The 19,441-nt window shown below is 38.3% G+C and overlaps 1 protein-coding gene across 23 annotated transcripts in view; it reads right to left on the minus strand.

Moving 5' to 3' along the window:
• Nucleotides 1-19,441, minus strand: part of RUFY3 (RUN and FYVE domain containing 3) — an 80,906-nt gene that overhangs the window by 39,568 nt on the left and 21,897 nt on the right. For 11 of the 23 annotated variants that reach the window (XR_011502209.1, XR_011502208.1, XM_070505699.1 and 8 more), the window contains one exon: nucleotides 9,397-9,450. The exons of 9 other annotated variants lie outside the window; for them this stretch is intronic. Coding sequence is in view for 10 of the 14 variants with exons in the window: in XM_070505699.1 (XP_070361800.1) it covers nucleotides 9,397-9,450 (54 nt within the window). In the remaining 4 variants the exon portion in view is untranslated. Of the gene's footprint in view, nucleotides 1-9,396; nucleotides 9,451-17,571; nucleotides 17,814-19,441 lie in introns of those variants that run through there. 3 more of the 23 variants (XM_070505701.1, XM_070505703.1, XM_070505702.1) reach the window with 3 other exon arrangements.

Below are 19,441 nucleotides of genomic sequence, written 5' to 3' on the forward strand. Positions count from 1 at the left end.
AGGGAATACAATGGGCAACTGTATGCCAACACATAGACAACCTAGAAGAAATGAACAATTTCTAAGAAAGATACAAACTACCAACCAAAACTGACTCAAGGAGAAACAGAAAATTTGAATAGATCTATAACAAGTAAAGATACTGAATTTGTAATAAAAAAAAAATCCCACAAAGCAGAGGCCAGGACCAGATTCACTATTCACTAAAAGGCTTCTCTATTGAAATCTATCATTTAAAGAAGAATTAATATCAATCCTTTACAAACAATTCCAAAAAACAGGAGAGGAGCGAACACTTCCCAACTCATTCTATGAGACCAATATTACCTTGAGACCAAAATCAGACAAAGACATTGTAAGAAAACTACAGATCAATATCTCTCATGAATACAGATGCAAAGCCCTCAACAAAATACTTACAAACCAAATCTAGCAACATCTAAAAAGGATTATACAATGTGACCAAATGGTTTCTTAGATGACACCAAAAGCAAAGCAACAATAGAAAAAAATAGATAAAATGGACTTCGTCAAAATTAAAAACATCTGTGCCTCAAAGAATGTCATCAAGAAAGTGAAACAACAACTCTTGTAAGGGGACAAAAGAATTTGTAAATCAGATCTAGTATCCAGGATATATAAAGAACTTTAAAATTCAACAACAAAAGACACATAACCCACTAAGAAAGAATGGGCAAAGGATTTGAATAGACATATCTCCAGAGAAGATATACAAATGTCTACTAAGTACATGAAAAGATGCTTATTAGGGAAATGCGAATCAAAACCACAATGAGATACCACTTTACATTCACAAGGATGGATATAACAAAAAATTAAAAAGGAAAATAACAAGTGTTGATGAGAAGGTGGAGTAATTGGAACTCTTGTACATTGCTGGTAGGAATGTAAAATGGTGCAACTGCTTTGGAAAACAGCCTGGCAGTTCCTCATTATAGTCACCATATGGAATGCTCAGCACATTCTACATGCAGAGCTATTCCACTTTTAGGTATATACCCAAGAGAAATGAAACACGAGTCCACATAAAACTTATACATGAATGTTCACAGCAACTTTATTCATAATAGCCAAAAGGTGGAAACTACCCAAATGTCAATCAATTGATGAATGAATAAATAAAATGTAGTATGTAAAATGGAATATTATTCAGCAGTAAAAAGAATGAAGTACTGATACATGCCATAATATAGATGATCCTTGAAAACATTATGCTGAGTGAAAGAAGCCAGATACAAAGGCCCCATATTTAAAGATTTTGTTTGTGTGTGTGAAAGGTGATAAACGTCCAGCCACATTAAAATAGAACCAGAGCAGCCATTTCAGAGGGATTGTCTTGCACGTCTTGTTTTCTTTATCTTCCAAACTGGACCAAACTACCAACATTCCAAGAAGTCAGTAAGGACAAGAATATCCTGTTTGTAAGGACTGATAAACTGGACTTTGCTGATGACTGTGATAACCAATCAATGAAGTACAAGTCTAGTCTTTTGCCTCATGACCAAGTCTCAAGCCAATCTATGAAGTACACACCCAGCCTCACCTCACTCAGCTAGCACCAATGAAGTATTCTTTAACACAACTCACCTCACCTTCCTCCCTTTTTCCCATAAAAACCCTAAGCCCCTCTCCTGTAATCAAAGCACAAGTTTTGGTTTCTACCTGAATCTGTGTCTCCTGAAGTGCAATTCTAATTGCCCAAAAAATATCTGCTGTTTAAATTGTAATGGATTTTTCCTAGGTCAACATATGAAATGTCCAGATAGGCAAATCTATAGAAACAGAAAGCAGATTAGTAGTTGCCAGGAACTGGAAGGAAGGAGGAATAGAGTGAATGCTAATGGCTATAGGGTTTCTTTATAGGGTGATGAAAATATTGTGAGATTAGATAGTGGTGATGGATGCACAACTTTGTGAATATACTAACAACCAATGAACTGTACAGTTTAAAGTGTGACCCTAATGGTATGTGAATTATATCTCAGTAAAGCTGTTATCTAAAAACAACTGAGACTTGAGACATAATAATGTATGTCTTGTATGGATCCTGATTCAAATAAACCAATTGAAAAAAGACATATTTGAGACAATCAGACTTTGAAAATGGGTTGAATATTAGTTACTATTAAGAAATTATTGTTAATTTTGTTAGGTGTAATACTGAAGTATTTACAGGTGGCACATAATGTTTGAAGTTTGCTTTAAAATACTCCAGAATCAAAAATGTGGGAGTAATAGATGAAATAAGATCTGCAAATATTGATAATTACTGAAGCTGGGTGATGGAAACATTAGAGTTCACTATGCTATTCTCTCTACTTTATGTATTTGAAAAATTCCATAATTAAAAATAAAAAGAGGTTCTCCTTTCTCTTGATTCAGGTCAAGTTTTAACTGTTAGCCTCCAATAAGAATCTAGTGCTATTTTCTTCTACCTCTGAACATAACCAAAAAAAGCCTTTTGATTGGAGTGAGCATTGAAATGAGTGAGCTTATTTGGTGATTTAATGTTCCAAAAGCATTCTTTTATATAAAAATTTGTACTCATTCTTGGTGAAATACGGTGAACTAATAAGAAATAAATACACTGGTCTCTGCCCCAGTTCCTAACACAGAGCTCCTAAAACCCTAGTAATTTCCTAAGTGATAAGGGACAGAGGAGCATCTTTTGCTATATTTGGTTTCTGTTCCCAGTTCCTGAAACAGCTCAAATTAAAGGTGAAAGGAACATCTTTTGTTATTCAAAACAAGCCCCTTTCAACCACAGAGTTTATGGCAATGAGCCATAACGAGGTGACTTTTAGAAAGCCCAAAGGATGGGGGCTAGTTGCCAGGGGAACCAGACACCTGATCTAGGGTTGGAACTTTCAGCCTCCTCCTCCCCCTCCCCCGACCTCCAACTCCATGGAGGGGAGAGGGACTGGAGATGGAGTTCAATCACTAATGACCAATGATTTAATCAATCAGGCCTACGTAATGAAGCCTCCATAAAAATCCTAACCAGAAAGGTTCAGAGAGCTTCTGGGTTGGTGAACACATCAAGGTGCTGGGAGGGTGGTGCACCTGAAGAGGGAATGGAAACTCTGTGCTCCTTCCCACATACTTTGCCCTATGCACCCCTTCCATCTGGCTGTTCCTGAGTTATATTCTTTTATAACATAAGTAAACACTTCTCGAATTCTGTGAGCTGTTCTGGCAAATTATCAAACCTGAGGAGGGGGTCAATGGAAACCTCTGATTTATAGCTGGTGGGTCAGAAGCACAGGTGACAACCTAGACTTGTGATTGGCATCTGAAGTGAGGGAGCATCTTAAGCCTTTAACCTGTGGAGTCTGCACTAACCCCAGGTAGATAGTGTTAGAATTGAATTGGTGTTGGAGAGTTGGTTGGTGTCGGAAAACCCCCCACATATTTAGCGTCAGAATTGTTGAGAATAGTAGAGGAAAAAGCAGTGTTTTTCTTTTAGGTATCCATTTCTCTAATCTTTAAAAGACGTCCTTTTATAATTCAAGATTGTCTAAGAGCTCCCTATGAAACCACACTGATTTATTCATTGGGCCCTATATCATAATATAATCAATTTTAGTTTTGGCAAGTTTCTCAAACTTCTTCAGGTACCTTTACCTGAAGAATTTCACGTCACAGAAGACTACCTGGAAGATTTCTGGCAACATTAGGAAGTTAGGACAATAGTCAGTCTTTGTTTTGATGGAACAGAAGAAATTTAGGTGATAAGTACAAATCCAAGGTTCCCTGTTTTGCTCAATTTATTCCACAGAAATAATTTAAATGTTAGGGGGCAACACTGTGACCTAGAACAGTTAGATCTCTGATCTAGAAGGGTTAGATCTCTCTTTCTCTCTCATATTCCCTGAATGATGTTGGGGAAATTTCTGATTTCTTTATATCTCACTTGTAAAGCGTTGGGAGAGACACACTGCCTTGGACCTTTTGTGCTACCACATGTCTTTACGGGGCTGTATGAACAACGCAAAGTCCTGATCATCCTTTTACCCAGGCCATTTCTCAGGGTTGTTTATGCAGCTGATAATTGTGAGATGAGGCTTTCCTTCTGCTTCCTATAAAAGCAATGGATTCCCCAAACTCAGTGTTCCTCAATGCAACACAAACCCACCCCATGCAGAGCATCTTGCTGAGCCACACAGTGTCTCCCTGGGGGGACTCTAGGGCAAGAGGAACTGACACAATGTGTTGATGCTCAGGCTGCTTCCAATATCATGAGTAATAAAAGTCCTTTGTCTCTGACCTAAGAGTCTTGTGTCTTTTGCCAGCACCTAAGAAACAGTAGTTAATAGGCTAATCTTTTAGCTTGTAAGTAGGGTAAACCTCAGACTTGACAAAACAAAACAGGAATAATCTCTACCCTTTGTTTAACTCCCTGGAATACTGTACATTTGTGTTCCAACTGAGACAACACCAAAAGTAATATGGATAAAAGGATGATAGATTTCAGTATACAATAGTTCTTGAGGCAGGCTTGAAGTGTGAAATCACAGAAAACATGGAATAAAGTATTCCACAGTGGAAATAGGTGTGTGAAGTGAGATGAAGGAAACAGGAATGGAATGGGGAGTTCTTCCTGGGGAGAACTGGAAAACGCTGTTAGGAAAGGCAAAGTCAGATGACAGAGGTTTCTAGAACTAGACTTGCATATTAATGAAACAGGCAAGAGGAACCACTGTAGGTTTTGAGCAGGGAAGCAGTATGATTAAAACATTGGGGATGATTAGTCTGAGCAGATTATGCAGAGTGAATTTGGGGGAAGAGGATCAAAATCATGTGCCTTGAAGAACTGTACCTGTTGAGGAAACAGAGGAGTCAAGAATAACCCAAGGTTTTTGCTCTGTGAGACTGGAAATGCAAAAGTTGAGGAACTGTTTTCAAGGTAAGGGGTAAGTAAAATCAGCTTGGTTTTGGACACAGTAAAGGATATTTATGTGGAAGCATTCTCAATATAATTTTCATCACATAGTTGTAAATGCAAATTAAAGTCTGGGGTTGGATAATCGCTAGAATAGGAATAATAGCAGCAATTATTAGAAAAGATGCTTTCACCAGAGGAGATCGTTTAAGGAGAAACAGAAGGATGCAGGGTAACTGGCTCAGCCTTTAAAGGGTACCAACAATTATAGGTTGGGGACAGAGGCCCAAATAGAGTCATTTTAGAAAGGGTTCTTTTGCTTCTATCTTAGTAGCTAGAGCTGAAATGGATATATACCAGGGAGGCTATACAGGACACTCGAGTGTCTTTCAAAGTAAAGGTCGTAGCTGGTTAGTGGAGTATAAAATTGATTTAGTATGTCCCGCATAGTAGGGTCATGTATCGTTTCATGAAAGTTTTGTTCTAGATATACACAAATAAATGATGTGTATACTGAGTTTTGGTGAAAAAATATTTTTACAGTGGTTCCGGAATCAAATAAATTTGAAGAACTTTGGTGTACCGGTTAAGACTACAAGCCACGGGGTAGGCCTGCTGCAGTCTGAAGGCTGTTCGAACTCTTCCCTAGCTGTGTGACTCTGAGAAAGTTGCTTTTCTCCTTTCCTTTTTTTGCACTTTTTATTTTCAGATCATTACAGATTCATGCAGTTGTAAGGAATAATAGAGAGATATTATGTACCCTTAACCTAGTTCCCCCAAAGGTAACATCTTGCAAAACTAGAGTACATTATCATAACCAGGAAACTGACAATGAGTTACAGTCCAGGCACAGAACGTTTCCATCAACACAAGGATGCCTCATACTGCCCTTTTACAGTCAAACTCACTTCCTTCCAGCCCCCTACCCTCTCCTACCCCTTGGCAACTATTAATCTATTCTCCACTTCTATAGCTTTGTCATTTCAAGAATGTTACGTAAATGGAATTATACAGTATGTAACTTTTTTAACTGGCTTTTTTTCACTCAGTATAATTCTTTAGAGATTCATCCAGGATGTTGCGTGTATCAATAGTTTGTTCCTTTTTATTGCTGAGTAGTATTCCACTGGGAAAGCTTCTTAACTCTATAGGTCTCACTTTCCTCATCTATTAAATGATGATAGGGTTTTGAGGATTAAACAAGTTCACATATATTAAGTATTTAGAAATGCTTGGGACATACTAAGAACAAAAAATTGTTAGCTATTAAAATTATTACGATCTTCCGTAAATACAAGTGTAACAATTTTAATTAATTTAAAATAAGCCTTTATTGAATGACTACGTGACACAGTGCTAGATGCTAAGAAAATCTCTTAGATGTGTTCCTTCCATTTTTCAAGATGGTGGCTATTAAGTCTTAATCCAAAAGAAAATATTCAGGGAATCAGTAAGCAATCTTTATCAGGTCATATTTTACACAGGTAAATTATTTCCCTAATTGAAGTAATGTCTCAACCATTTCAAAGCTCAGAGAGACGGGTAGTAATCTGGGCAACAGCAAATTTACAGAATCTATTTAAAAGGCTTGTAATGAGTATAGGAGGGAATTCAATATTTATTGAGAAACTAAAGACAGTAAACTATGTGCTTTTTATTATCTCATTAAATCTTCATAATTTTCCAGTGCACTTCAAAACTTTTAGACACAAATTAATAACATATAATGAGATGAGATGGCAAGACAGTTGATCAGTGTTGTAAGCATGATACAATTCCACTCGAAGAAGACACTTTATATTCTACTAGACAGTAGTTCAGACGCACTAAATGTAAAACCAACCATTACTGTAAGAAATCAGTTCAGCAGAAAAACCTTTAATTTTGCCAAAATTAAAAAAATAAAACAAAACAAAACCCAAAAGCTAACAGTTCAAGTCTGCAACCTCCTAAAGTTTATTTTACAAAGCAGTTTTTCAGAAGTCTGAAAGTCAGTGTTAGCACTTCCTCTTTTAAAAAGCCAACTGTTATGACACATCTATAACAGGTAAGAAACAGAACTGAAACAGCCCAGCAGTGAAGGTCTCCTGAAAAGATCTGAGCCTACAAACATCATCAGCTTTCCAGGGTCTGAAACGAGGATCCTCTGCAGACCCTGAGCTGCCATGTGTGTTATGTGCGGTAAAACTCCATAACTCATATTTATTCTTGTTACAAGTACTTATTTATAAAATCTCTAAGTTATGTAATACAGCAAAATTCTAGAATTTCACATAACTGAACTGAGACAAGTAGAAAATGACATAAAAAAGACAAAGATGAAAATACTAAAAAAAAGTTAACAAGGAAAGCCATTTCTCTTCTGCCATTTTGATTTCCTTTTTAAAAACTACATTTCAGAAAGGCTTTTCTGTAAATAGCTTCTTGGCCAACATTACATATACCACTTGACTGGTAATCTACTAAGATCATCTAAGTATGGATACAGTTCACATCTTGTGGGGTTTTTTTTGAGGAAGATTGGCCCTGAGCTAACATCTACTGCCAATCCTCTCTTTTTGCTGAGGAAGACTGGCCCTGAGCTAACATCTGTGCCCATCTTCCTCTACTTTATATATGGGACGCCTCCCACAGCATGGCTTGACAAGCAGTACATAGGTCCGCACCTCGGATCCAAACAGTTGAACCCCAGGCCACCGAAGCAGAATGTGCGAACTTAACTGCTGCGCCACTGGGTGTGCCCCAACAGCTTGTGAGTTTTTTATGTGTTATATATAGTGTTACAGTTCATCTTATTTCCCTTTCTGATTTCACCTATGAAAATCATTCACAAAAATTCCAGCAAAGACAAAATGGAAAAAAAGGAGGCTGGACACTCAAAATAGCTTGATTCTTGCAGTACCACTGTGTATTAGAGAAACGAAATTTTGCCAGGGTTGAGTCATAGGGAAGAATCCTTAAGAGGGGCATTGATTTGTTGGCTTTTATGCAGCATTTTCCTTTTGTACCTCTAGTCTATTAAAGGAATCAAAACCTTAAACCGTATGGTGCCTGGTAATAATAATAACAACAACAACAATAATAATTAACATAATAGTAAACACTACTCACTGAATGAATCAACACTCTCCTCTTTTTTGTCTATGAACTGTCAATCAACTAGATAATACTGATTTGTCTTTTCACTGAATTATACATAACTAGTTATATTAAAAGCTGAATCAAAAACAGAATAAAAAGATAGTTTGACTATAAGAAATGAGATGAAACTCATTCAAAGTCAAGTGCTGGAGAAACTATTGGGCATCACTGCGGAGAGAAAACTTAGTTTTGTCTAGTGTGACCCAATCTACTGAGGATGGTACCATTCCAGGTCTGATGAGGATACCAAGAAGTTTAAGACCATCTCTGCTCTTGAGGATTTTACACTTTAGCTAGGATGATAAACACACAAGAACCAGAGAACAAGTAAAATGCTGTAAGCTCCAAGTTCTGCAGGACCTGAGTGAATGGAGAAGTGAATGTGGGCCAAAGCTGTCAAGGAGTGCTTTGTGGAGCTCTCACCTAGACATACCCAGGGCGCGGGTGGCACAGGCAGAGGGGGAAGGGGAGTAAATGCTCTGGGTGGGATGTCACAGGAACAAGGCAGGAGAGGAGGCCGAGGGCAGCTCACACGGTCAGTGAAAAGCCTAGTCTGGTCAGAGTGTGTGCGGGAGAGTGTATGCTGAGGCTGGAGGACCCATCTTCAGTTGCCCAGGCAAAGTGGGAGAATGTAAAACGATGGTAAAGTGGAACCAAACTTCAATTTTTCCATTTTTATTATAAAATGTGTAAATCATCTTGTGCTCCCTAAAGTTAGGTGCCAAGTACAGAAAGAACAATTACTGGTTTGGGGAACCTATGAAGGTTAGAACACATTAGAACACCTGTGACTTTTCAGAGTAATTCCACCAGAAAGGAACGCTATTACATGACCAAGCTGAAAGTACGTAAGGTTATGGAGACACACACAGCCACATTCCAGCCCAAACACTTTAGATTCCTGGGACCCATTTTTGAGTACTGTGGAATTCACAGAAATAGATGCAATATAAATATATATATATTTTAATAGATGATAAAAAAAGGGTAACTTCCCAACAAACAAATGAAAAAACAGCCACTGAGAAACTTGATATAATCTTGAAATAAAGTCCTTTTAGAACATGTTATTTAACAAATACCCTAAAGGAACAGCACAAACATATATTAATGCCACTTTACTTGAAACCACAAAGATAAAGATTTTAAACGAGGGACTCTGAAACCCTAATCCTGTATGAAGTACCCGTATGGAAAATCTGGCAAATATGCTTACTGCTCCAGTTATTGCCAGGGGAAATAAAACCTAAAGCTGACACTCTCTCTTATGGAAAACAATCAAAAGGTGGTTGGAAAATTTAAAAAGAAAGAAAGAAAGAAAAAAAGCTGAAAGATGTTGGTGTGGCACGCACCTTCTGTATCATCGCGCATTTGCTCCACCAAATCTGTCAAATCCTCCCAAGAGTCTTTGCAAACGGCAAAAAGAAAGGAAAAGAAAGAAAAAATGTCATGCAAGCCAAGAAAGAAAAGTGCTGTTAAAAACAAGGTTTCACAAGGGATAACTGAAAGGGAGATTCCTAGAACTCTTTCCACTTAACCCACAGATTAACAGTGGAAAGGCTGGGAGCTCACCCAAGGAGGAATACGACACTCACCAAGCAGGTATCAACTATGACTATTAAACATGGTTCAAGCTAAGATTAGTAATCTCAAAGTTTCTAATAAAAACAAACAAAAAGTAACACAGATTTATTTCCCATTGAAAATCAAGATTAGGCTCTTTGTATTCTAAATGTACACCACATTGACCTCATTCAACATTTATTTTGATCATTTCAGTGAAGCTGCAAAATGTGGAATATGTTTTAAGACTCAGGCCAAATATCATGATACAAACTAGTGACTTTTCTTGAAACAACCTAAGAAAAATTCAAATACCTTCCCCAATACCCTCCACCCCCACAGTTCTCCTTCCCCAGAACAAAAATAAAGGAAAAGATGCTGGTTTTAAGACAGACAAAATAAATCACTTATAATTCAATAGACAGATGTTTAATCATTTAAGAGTATAGTATTCTCTCCTCTTACTATAAATTCAATACACAGAATATTCCACATGAGGCAAAAGGACAGGAAAGAATGTGATTATAAATATAACAGATACTTCTGTGCCTTAAAGCTGTGAGATCACTATTCTGAAATAAATTTTGCGAACCCATAGAAATGTTTTAAAAAATGGATTAGCTTCATCTTTCAGTAACTCTGAAACTATTATATTACATACAATTGCAATATTCATACTTAAATCACAAAATCATGTGAATTTCACATGTGGAAATACACAGCAAATAAAGGGAAGTTCTCAGAGGATGAAGCATAACAAATATGAGAAAATGGGCAAAGAATACTTTGTCCATGATAAGCTTTGCTTTCGAGAAATTTATCACAGAAGCCAGCACAGGGTCTGAAGCAATAACTTGGAATAATCACCTAAGAAAAGAATTTATCTTTTGTCCTACTCTCTCACTAGTTTATTAAATTATCACTCTAATTAAATTGGTTGACTTTTAGTCCTGACGTGGTATAGTGAGGTACATTCTAGTGTCAATATGGTCATTTATCCTACAAAGATGTGCAAAAAAGATACAAATACATAAAAGGTTAAAATCAAAATTTAGAAAACAGGGAAGCAGAAGGTGATTTAGTAATGTGATATTTGATTAAAGTGGAACTTTTTAAAAAACTAGATATATCTTGATTACCTGGTTAGGTCAGACACGAGGACAGGTAATATAAAAAGAAGGCATTTTCTATAACATATTATACTTGTAACGTCCCCGAATTTAAAAGTTTAGAAATTAATGATTTAGCAAACCAAGCACAGGAATACAGCACAGAAAACCAGGATTAAATTCCTAACTTCTGCTGACATCCCAAACGAGTCACTTCATAAACAGAGGTAGGAGAGCGTGATGACCTCAAGAGCTGGATGGCCGGGGCTCACATCCCAGCTCCACCACTTACTGGCTGTAGTCCAGGTACTTCATCTATTTTCCCTCAGTTTCCTCATCTATAGAACAGGGAAAAGAAGAGCACCCATCTTACAGCACCGATGTGAGGAGTAAAAGAGTAAATACAGGTCCAAAATCTTTTATCTTAGTATTTTATGGCCAGATGTATTTTGAAATTCAGATTTTCTTTCTAAAATTTTACAAAGGTAAAATGGTCCATACTGAGGTCAAGAAACATGCAGAACTAGCAGGGCCTGGGGCAGCACTTCACAGCCAAGCACATTAATATTTCTGCAGGAAATATGTGAATATTCAAATTAAATAAGATAAAGACTATAAATAGCCTCAAATAAATTCAGGTCATGATTTAGCACCAAATGAGTTTAGGCAAATTTATGAAAAATACTTTTGGTTTTCAGAGCTTTAATGGATTTTGCAATTGTGGATCTGTTTATGTAAAGCCCTTAGAAAGTGTCTCATACAGAAAAAGCACAATATAAGGGTTAGCTACTATTATTTTATAGTAAACCAGTGTTAAAAGTCATTATATGTATATTTGCATAGATCATTTTCAGGTATAATCCTCTGACAATAGAATATGCTTCACATTTATATAACACAGCATCAGAGATTCACAAGAATGTACTCTTTTTAACCCTCACATTAGTTTGCTCTACAGACTTGCTAACCGACCTTGTGAAAGTCAGTAAGGTGAATATTCCTATTTTATTCCTTATTTTCTTTAGTAACCAGAAACTGTATTTGTCATCTAATAAAATAGAAGGCTACCTTAAAGCAAAAAGTAAAGATGCTCCAAGATCTGTGCCGAGCAGAGCTCTGGAAAGTGGGTTTCTAGGCAGGAATGGGTGGCGAGAACAAGCGATCTCTCTGACTTTCCCCTTCCTATCTAGAGCGCTTTTCTGCTCCAAACAGACATATTTTCTGTTTTGTTTTTAAAACAAAATTTAAAGTTAGGAGTGTCACAGCGATGGAATCAATTTTAAAAAACCCTCCTCCCCTGAAAGGTAAAAGGTGTGTTTTCTCCTTTTAAAGCAGTTCTCCACGTGACCCTGACATGCTCAGGATCTTACTGTAATAAAGAACGGATACTATGTTGTTTTTTTATAAGCCCCAAAGAAGGACTTATAAAAAGATTTTTAAAAAATTGAGCCTTCTGGAATATGTTCAAATTATTAAAACAACAACGAAAGTATCTAATACTTGAATCAGAGGTAGATGGTAGCATGGAGAACTCTGGTCTCTTGCCCAGAAAATTTCATTTTTCTGGGGATAATTCTTTGTTGCCTTGAGCATGTTTTGCCTGGTCTAAAAAACTAGATTAACTTTAATTGTAGCATAATAATACATACTCACAAACTGCAGAGAGAAGTAACCTAAAGGCTTGTTAGTTGATACAGAAGATAGGTCTGGGGGCCGGCCCTGTGGCCGAGTGGTTAGGCTCGTGCGCTCTGCTTCAGTGGCCCAGGATTTTGCCAGTCTGGATCCTGGGTGCAGACCTAGCACCACTCATCAAGCCATGCTGAGGCAGCGTCCCACATAGCAGGACTAGAAGGACCTACAGCTAGAATATACAACTACATACTGGGGAGCTTCAGGGAGAAGAACAAGAAGAAGAAGGAAAAAAAAAGATTGGCAACAGATATTAGCTCAGGGCCAATCTTTGGGAAAAAAAAAAATTTCACTAGTCAAAGCAGGAAATGTAACTCTTTAGGGGCAAAAAAAAAAAAAAGAAGATAGGTCTGGGTTAAAATTTTGCTACCGACAATGCATAATTCAGAGTTGTAACAATCAGAATTGTGTCAGATGCGCACTATAGATGTTAAAACAAACAGTAAAGGGGAGCTTCCAAAGTTACTCTGGCAAAACAGATAGCCTCAGTTCCCACTCAAAACACTGACTCACAAGGAAAGGAGTGCCTAGCTGAGAAATTGCAAGTGGACTGTCACTGTGTGTGGTAACACAAGACTGATTACAAAACATCAGCACCACCACCCCACTCCACATGCTTGGTTTAAATGGGTAAAAACGCTGCACCTAGCAGACTCTATAATCTTATTATTATTTCGTTTTTAGGACGATTAGTCCTGAGCTAACATCTGTGCTAACCTCCCTCTACTTTATATGTGGGATGCCTGCCACAGCATGGCTTGATAAGCAGTGTGTAGATCTGTGCCTGGGATCCGAACCAGCGAACCCCAGGCCACAAAGCAGAGTGTGTGAACCTAACCGCTGTGCCACTGGGCCAGCCCCTATAACCTTACTTTTAAGATGCATATGAACAAAGACGTTTTTTCAGTCAAGAGGTAAGAGACAAGGCTGGAACTGTACACGGGCCTCGAACGAGGAAGCTTAGCTCATTTGAGGTTCACTGAACTATTTTCTTGGCTATCATTCTGTTTCAGGTCTAAGAATGAATAAATCAGCAGACTAATTTACAAAGCTCTAGAAATATTTAGGTGGTACTGTAAAATACTTGTTTTTACAGTACATGGTGACTCACTGAGGGCCGCAGTGTGGTCTGGTGGAAGGGGTCCTGGCTCTGACATTGAGACAGGTCTGGGTGGGGCCCCTGCTCTAACAGGTGCCGGGTCCTGTGGAGTTACTTCTTTTTTCCCTGGATGAGGAAACTGGCTCAAGCTCCTTCCCTCCTGAGAAGCACTTGAAAGGGCTCAAAGTGCCTCTCCATTATTTATGCATGCATGGTTGTGAGATCTCTCTTCTCCTTGAGATATTTCTTCAGGAGTATTACTATAGACAACTAAGTTACAGTCAAGTTTAGGGTCAAATGTAACCAAGTCACACTGTCCCTTTGAGGCTAGGTGTCTTTGATTTTGAGTGTTAATTTTTCAAAGTTTATTGCAGTTTCTTGGGGGAAACCCTTCCTGAAGCTCCTACTACCACTGATCACAAATCAATAGTCCTTGAAGAACTGTTGTGAAAATAAAAGCTAATGAATTTAAAATACTTAGGATATAATAGGTACTCAATGTTGACTTAACATTTACAAGAAACCAACGTGTGCCCTGTATTCTGATTTGGCTACAAACTGGATTCCTCCAAGTATATTTGCCATAATTATTCAAAGAAAATAGAGGGAATGGAGTTAAAAAAACACAACTAAACTAAATATTAAACACAGGGAAAAGAATAAGTGAACGTAAGGAGACCAAATGACAAGTTTAACAGTTGAGGTGCTGTTAAACTAACAATAATGTAATTAGCTTGGTAACATAATGATTAAAATTAGCAAAGGAACTGTCAAGCTAATTTTAAAATATGCTAAGAGGTCCTGTTCTAAAAAACTAGTAATTTAGGCCAAGGGCTATCTTCTCCCCACAGTATAGTAAAAACAAAAATATCAGCAAAATATACAAATGGTCCTGGAAAAAGTAACTAAGTTATTATGATATTGTGATTTATAATAAGAAACATATATTTGGTCTTCATCCCCAGTTCCTGACACAGGGCTCCTAAAACTCTTGTAAATTCCTAAGTGATAAGAGCCTTAGGAGCATCTTTTGTTCTAATGAGGTGAATCTGGGTGAGCTCCTGGATGGGGGCTGGTCCCCAGAAAGCCCAAGAGCCTCACTTTACACTTAGAATTTTCAGCCCTGCCCCTCGCTTCTCTAGAGGGGAAAGCGACTGGAAAAGGAGTTAACAATCGATCATGCCTACGTGAGGAAGCCTCCAGAAAATCCCAATAGTATGGTGTTCAAAAGCCTTCCTGTGGGTGAACACATCCACACCAGGAGGGTGACAGACCCCAAATCCACAAGGACAGAAGCTCCTGCACTTTGGACCCTCCTAGACCTCGCCCCATGTATCTCTTCATCTGGCTGTTCATCTGTGTCCTTTATCATATCCTTTAATAAACTGGCAAACGTGTGTTTCCCTGAGTTCTGTGAGCTGTTTTAGCAAATAACTGAATCCAAGGAGGAGGAGATCATGGGAACCTCTGAGTAGCCAAGTCAGACAGAAGTTATGGGTAACCTGAGGACCTACTACTTGCAACTGGCATCTGAAGTGGGGGGCATCTTGTGGGACTGAGCCCTTAACCTGTGGGATCTGACGCTGTCTCCAGGTAGACAGTCAGAATTGAATTAAATTGTAGGACACCCAGCTGGTGGTGCAGAATTGCTTGGTGTTAAAAAAACCCCCACACATTTGATGACCAGAAGTGTCAGGAGTGTTCTGTGTGAAAGTAAAGAAGAAAGACACAGGAGGAGATCTGTAGGTTTTTCCAATAGAGTTATCAACACTTGAGCTATTTACTGGGCATGGACCATGAGCAATGGACTTTACTAAGGCAGTCGGGACAGTTAGTTTGTATAGAAGCTACAAAGATGAAGTATCCAGACATTGCCCTTGAGGAGAACTAAGTAACTCTGACACAAAGTAAAAAGTGATCGGTATTAGAGAGATAAGAGAGGATAAAACAGATTCCTAAGTCAAGTGAGCAGCTAGGCGACACAGGAAGGCTAGAGAGGACAAGGTCTGAAGGGGAATGAGGGCATGAAGAAAAGGGGGCCGCTTCCCCTCGGCAGACCCTTTGCCCTCTTGCCTGAATGGCTGCAATAGCAGAAATAACGTCTCTGATACACCTCAACTGAAGCTGCTGCCCACGGGGCTGGACATGGTGGGATTCTCAGATGAAACCTAGTACATCTTATACCCCCCCTGAGTTTTACAGCTCTAGGAGAAAGGAAAAAGACACCCCTGCAGCCTTTTCATCCCAGAAAGCAAACTCTGGCAATCTCTGAAAAATGTGAAATTCCTCATTGGACAATTAACAGGAAAATTCACTCTCTTCTGCTTAGGACATTGTCACTACCTTAAAGAAAAAAACCCAAACATCACCATGCAGTTTATAGCCACTGAATCAACTATCCTAAAAAACTACAACTGTTTTCTTTAAGTTCAGATTTTAACACAGTATGAGAAACCACAACCAGCTGTAGCAGCGAAAGACAAACATGAGTTGTGAAGAAGTAGCTGATATGAAAGTTCAGGATATCATGCTATTAAAAAAATTTTCTTTAATGTTTATGGCAGCTTGGAAACGTGCATAAAAAATTAAAATACATTACCATTTGACCCGGAAATTCCATTTCTAAAAATGAAAATTGGTAGAGTGTTTAAGTTACAAAAGTAATAATGTACCAAAACTGTCTGTGGTAGCCAAATTTAGAAACAACCTAAATGTTTGTAATAAGGGAGTCAAAGAAATTATGGCACATCCAGTCAACTGAAGACATTAAACGAGGTGAATCAGGTTTCTGTTAGCGATGTGGAAAGACAGTGCAGAGGAAGAAAGGCAGGGCACACGGCACAAGTATGGTATGACTTTACATGTATCAAATTATGTGAGCTTGTACGTGAACTCTGTTACATATTAAAACAAGAGAATCTGGTTACTAAATCTTATCAGTGGTTACTGACAGGTGGTAAAATTTTAGGTGAATTCTACTATTTTGTATTTTGTGCTTTTCTGTATTCTTTAACTCACAATGCAAATATACCATTTCTATAATTAGAAAAATAAAGTTGTTTTCATTAAAATACATATATACATAATACCAAATATATTTTCTAAAAGAACCCCGTTATTTTCGACACACTGACATACACATTTTATTTGGGGAATATTTAATTATGATGAAAAATAAGTAGTTACTTAGGGGCCATTTGGTAACAAGTCTGTTTCACTGTCCATCTACACATATGCTTCTAATTCTAAGCTCATCAAATCCTTCTAATTGTTCTCTGGCAAAGTTCAAATATGAAAAATTGCAAGGGAACAGACTTTAGTATTTATCCCCCTGTACTCAAAAGCTCTTCACAGCAGTCCCAGTGGATTGGCGGGCGTCGGAGGAACCACAATGGACAATCATGCCCTCTTATACTCCCCACTTCCCCAAAAGAGGGGCACCACCAAAAAGCAAAACAGTACAGAACCACGACTAAAGAGCGGAGAATACTGAGGGTGCTCTCAAATGACAGCACCTGCTCTCTTTCCAGCCAGGTCTCACAGGTACCCCAGGCTTGGAGATCCTACAACTTGAACTCCAATCTGAGCCCCACCGCCGAATAGGAGTTATCTAATCTGGTACAGCATTTACCTCTGGAAAATGATAAATATGTCAGTGATTAGTTTAGGACAAATGACCTTCTGGCATTGGAAGCTGAAAACCCAAAAGAAGAGTTAATGTGAACTCCATTAAGGCACAAATTAAAAATTAAAGGAAAAGCTCTGTTCTAAGAAAGGTCCAGAAAAGGCTCGCCAACAGACAGGGAAGACAGTGAGGCACTGTGATGATGACAGTGCTCTTAAGTGGACAGCAGTGTAGGATTATGGAGTTGGGCAGAAAATGAAAGTGGACCTGAAATGGGAAGGGGAGAGCTGATTTTAGGGAGAACACGTTTCCGGCAGCTCAGAGGCACATGTAGCTCTTCTGTGGTTTAAATACTGATCCGGCTGCAAATGCAACTCTGCTGGTATTTCTCTCCCAGATTGAGGATTTTATAAAATCCCAGAGGTAGGCGGGTAAAACTTACCTTGAAAGGGTGACTAGCCAGGCAATTCCCAGGGCAGAGCAACAGGAAGGGATGAACCTTGTCCAAAGAACTTTGCCCAGCAGGCTTCCGAGATGGTACTAAAAGTAACAACCTTCTCACTTCGAGAAGTTCACAAAGACTGCCTTGTGCACACGTGATCACAACTCGAAGAACCTGACAACGTAAATCTAAGGCTAACTGAGCTGGTGGCAACAAACGTTCCAGTAATCTCACCAAAGGCCAATTACAAAAGGAGGCGGGCCGGATGGAAAGCAAAGAACAATGACACAATTCTGTGAAAAAAGGAATCCTAACGACTCACGTTTTGTTTTGGGAACACTTAGGAAAGGAATAAATCAAACAGTACTGAATGCATCTAAGTCTAGACACTGTGGGTCGCCCTTGTGCACTGCATGCAGCATTTAGACAGCTTTGAAAACAAAGCGTGCCTGTAACTAAACATAGGACTGTAACCTGGAAAAACTCAAAATGTCTCCTAGAAACATAAAGAAAGCATATTGGAAACTGAATCCAAAGCAGCAGCTCCGCTTTGAGGTGACTGCCCCCCTTTTCGGATGTGTGAAACTCTGACACGGAAGCTACTTAATAAATATGAGTCAGACGATGGAGGATGGCACACCTCTAGTTTTATAAAGCTTTTATCTTTAAAAAATAGCATTTTTTCCTGATTATAGTAATATATCCTCTTGGAGAATATTGGAAGACATAAAGAAGTATGAAGAATATCATAAAAATCATCTGGATAGTTCCACTATCCAGAGATAATCACTTTTTACATTTTTGGTATATTTCCTTTTACCTGTGTGTATGTGTACCTGCATTTAAAGCAAACTGTGACCACAGTGCATACGTGGCTTGGGGGACAGCTTTTAAACCTTACAATATTCTAAACAACCCCCTATGCCATCACATGTTCCTCCACGACACCATTCTCAGTGCTTGCTGTATAGATGGTCTACAGTTTAGTCAACAATTTTCCTGTTGGACTATTTCAGTTGCTTTTAAGGTTTTGATACTATAAATCACAGTACTACATAAATATACTAATGTAAACTTTTTGCCTGTATGTCTGATTATTTTCTTAAGATAGACGTCTGGTATAATCACTGGACTTAATTTTTTAAGGCTCTTGATTCACAGTGATAAAGTGATTTCCAAAAAGGCTGTAACTCCTAGTAGCAGAGTCCCTGCCCAAGTCTTCCCACACTCTCATCCGCACTGAATATTATTCATGGATATATGAAAAAACAACAGCAAATTATTATGTTATATTAAACTTCTATTTTCTAAATAAGATAAAGTTAGCCTGGAATATGAGATAAATGATTTTTTAAAAAGAAAATTAAAAAACCCAGAAAGCATAAATTGCGTGTAATGGATGGAAGACATTCCAATAATCTTTTCTTTTAAAATTGACTATTTTTGGGGGTTATGGGGCATTACTGAGTGCACCTGCAGCGTGGTGGATATCTACCATAAACAGTACACAGTACTGTGAGGCCTTCAAAGGATGCAAAAGAAAAGTTTTGTCCCAAAGAACTTTCTATACAATTTCATAAGTGAGGAATCACATAGATTAAAATAAATCACTGGAGAATGATTCCAAGTGCATTCAATCAAGCAACGCAGACAGCACCCACTGATTCTGGAGGTCGAGGGTGCTGGATTAGTTAGAAAAGGCTGGTGGGTGGGGGAGTCTAGAGTTCGTTGTTTCCCTTTGCTGATTTCATGTCAGCATGAAGAATCTCAGGAGGGAAGTGTAACAAGAATAATCAGGGTTTTGGTGAAGTACAGAACCAAAGCCCGGCTGAAATAGGTAACTACTGAAAAGGAGTTTGAAGAAACATTG

Source organism: Equus asinus, chromosome 3 (genome assembly GCF_041296235.1).
Source record: "Equus asinus isolate D_3611 breed Donkey chromosome 3, EquAss-T2T_v2, whole genome shotgun sequence".
In the NCBI taxonomy this organism is placed as follows: Eukaryota; Metazoa; Chordata; class Mammalia; order Perissodactyla; family Equidae; genus Equus; species Equus asinus.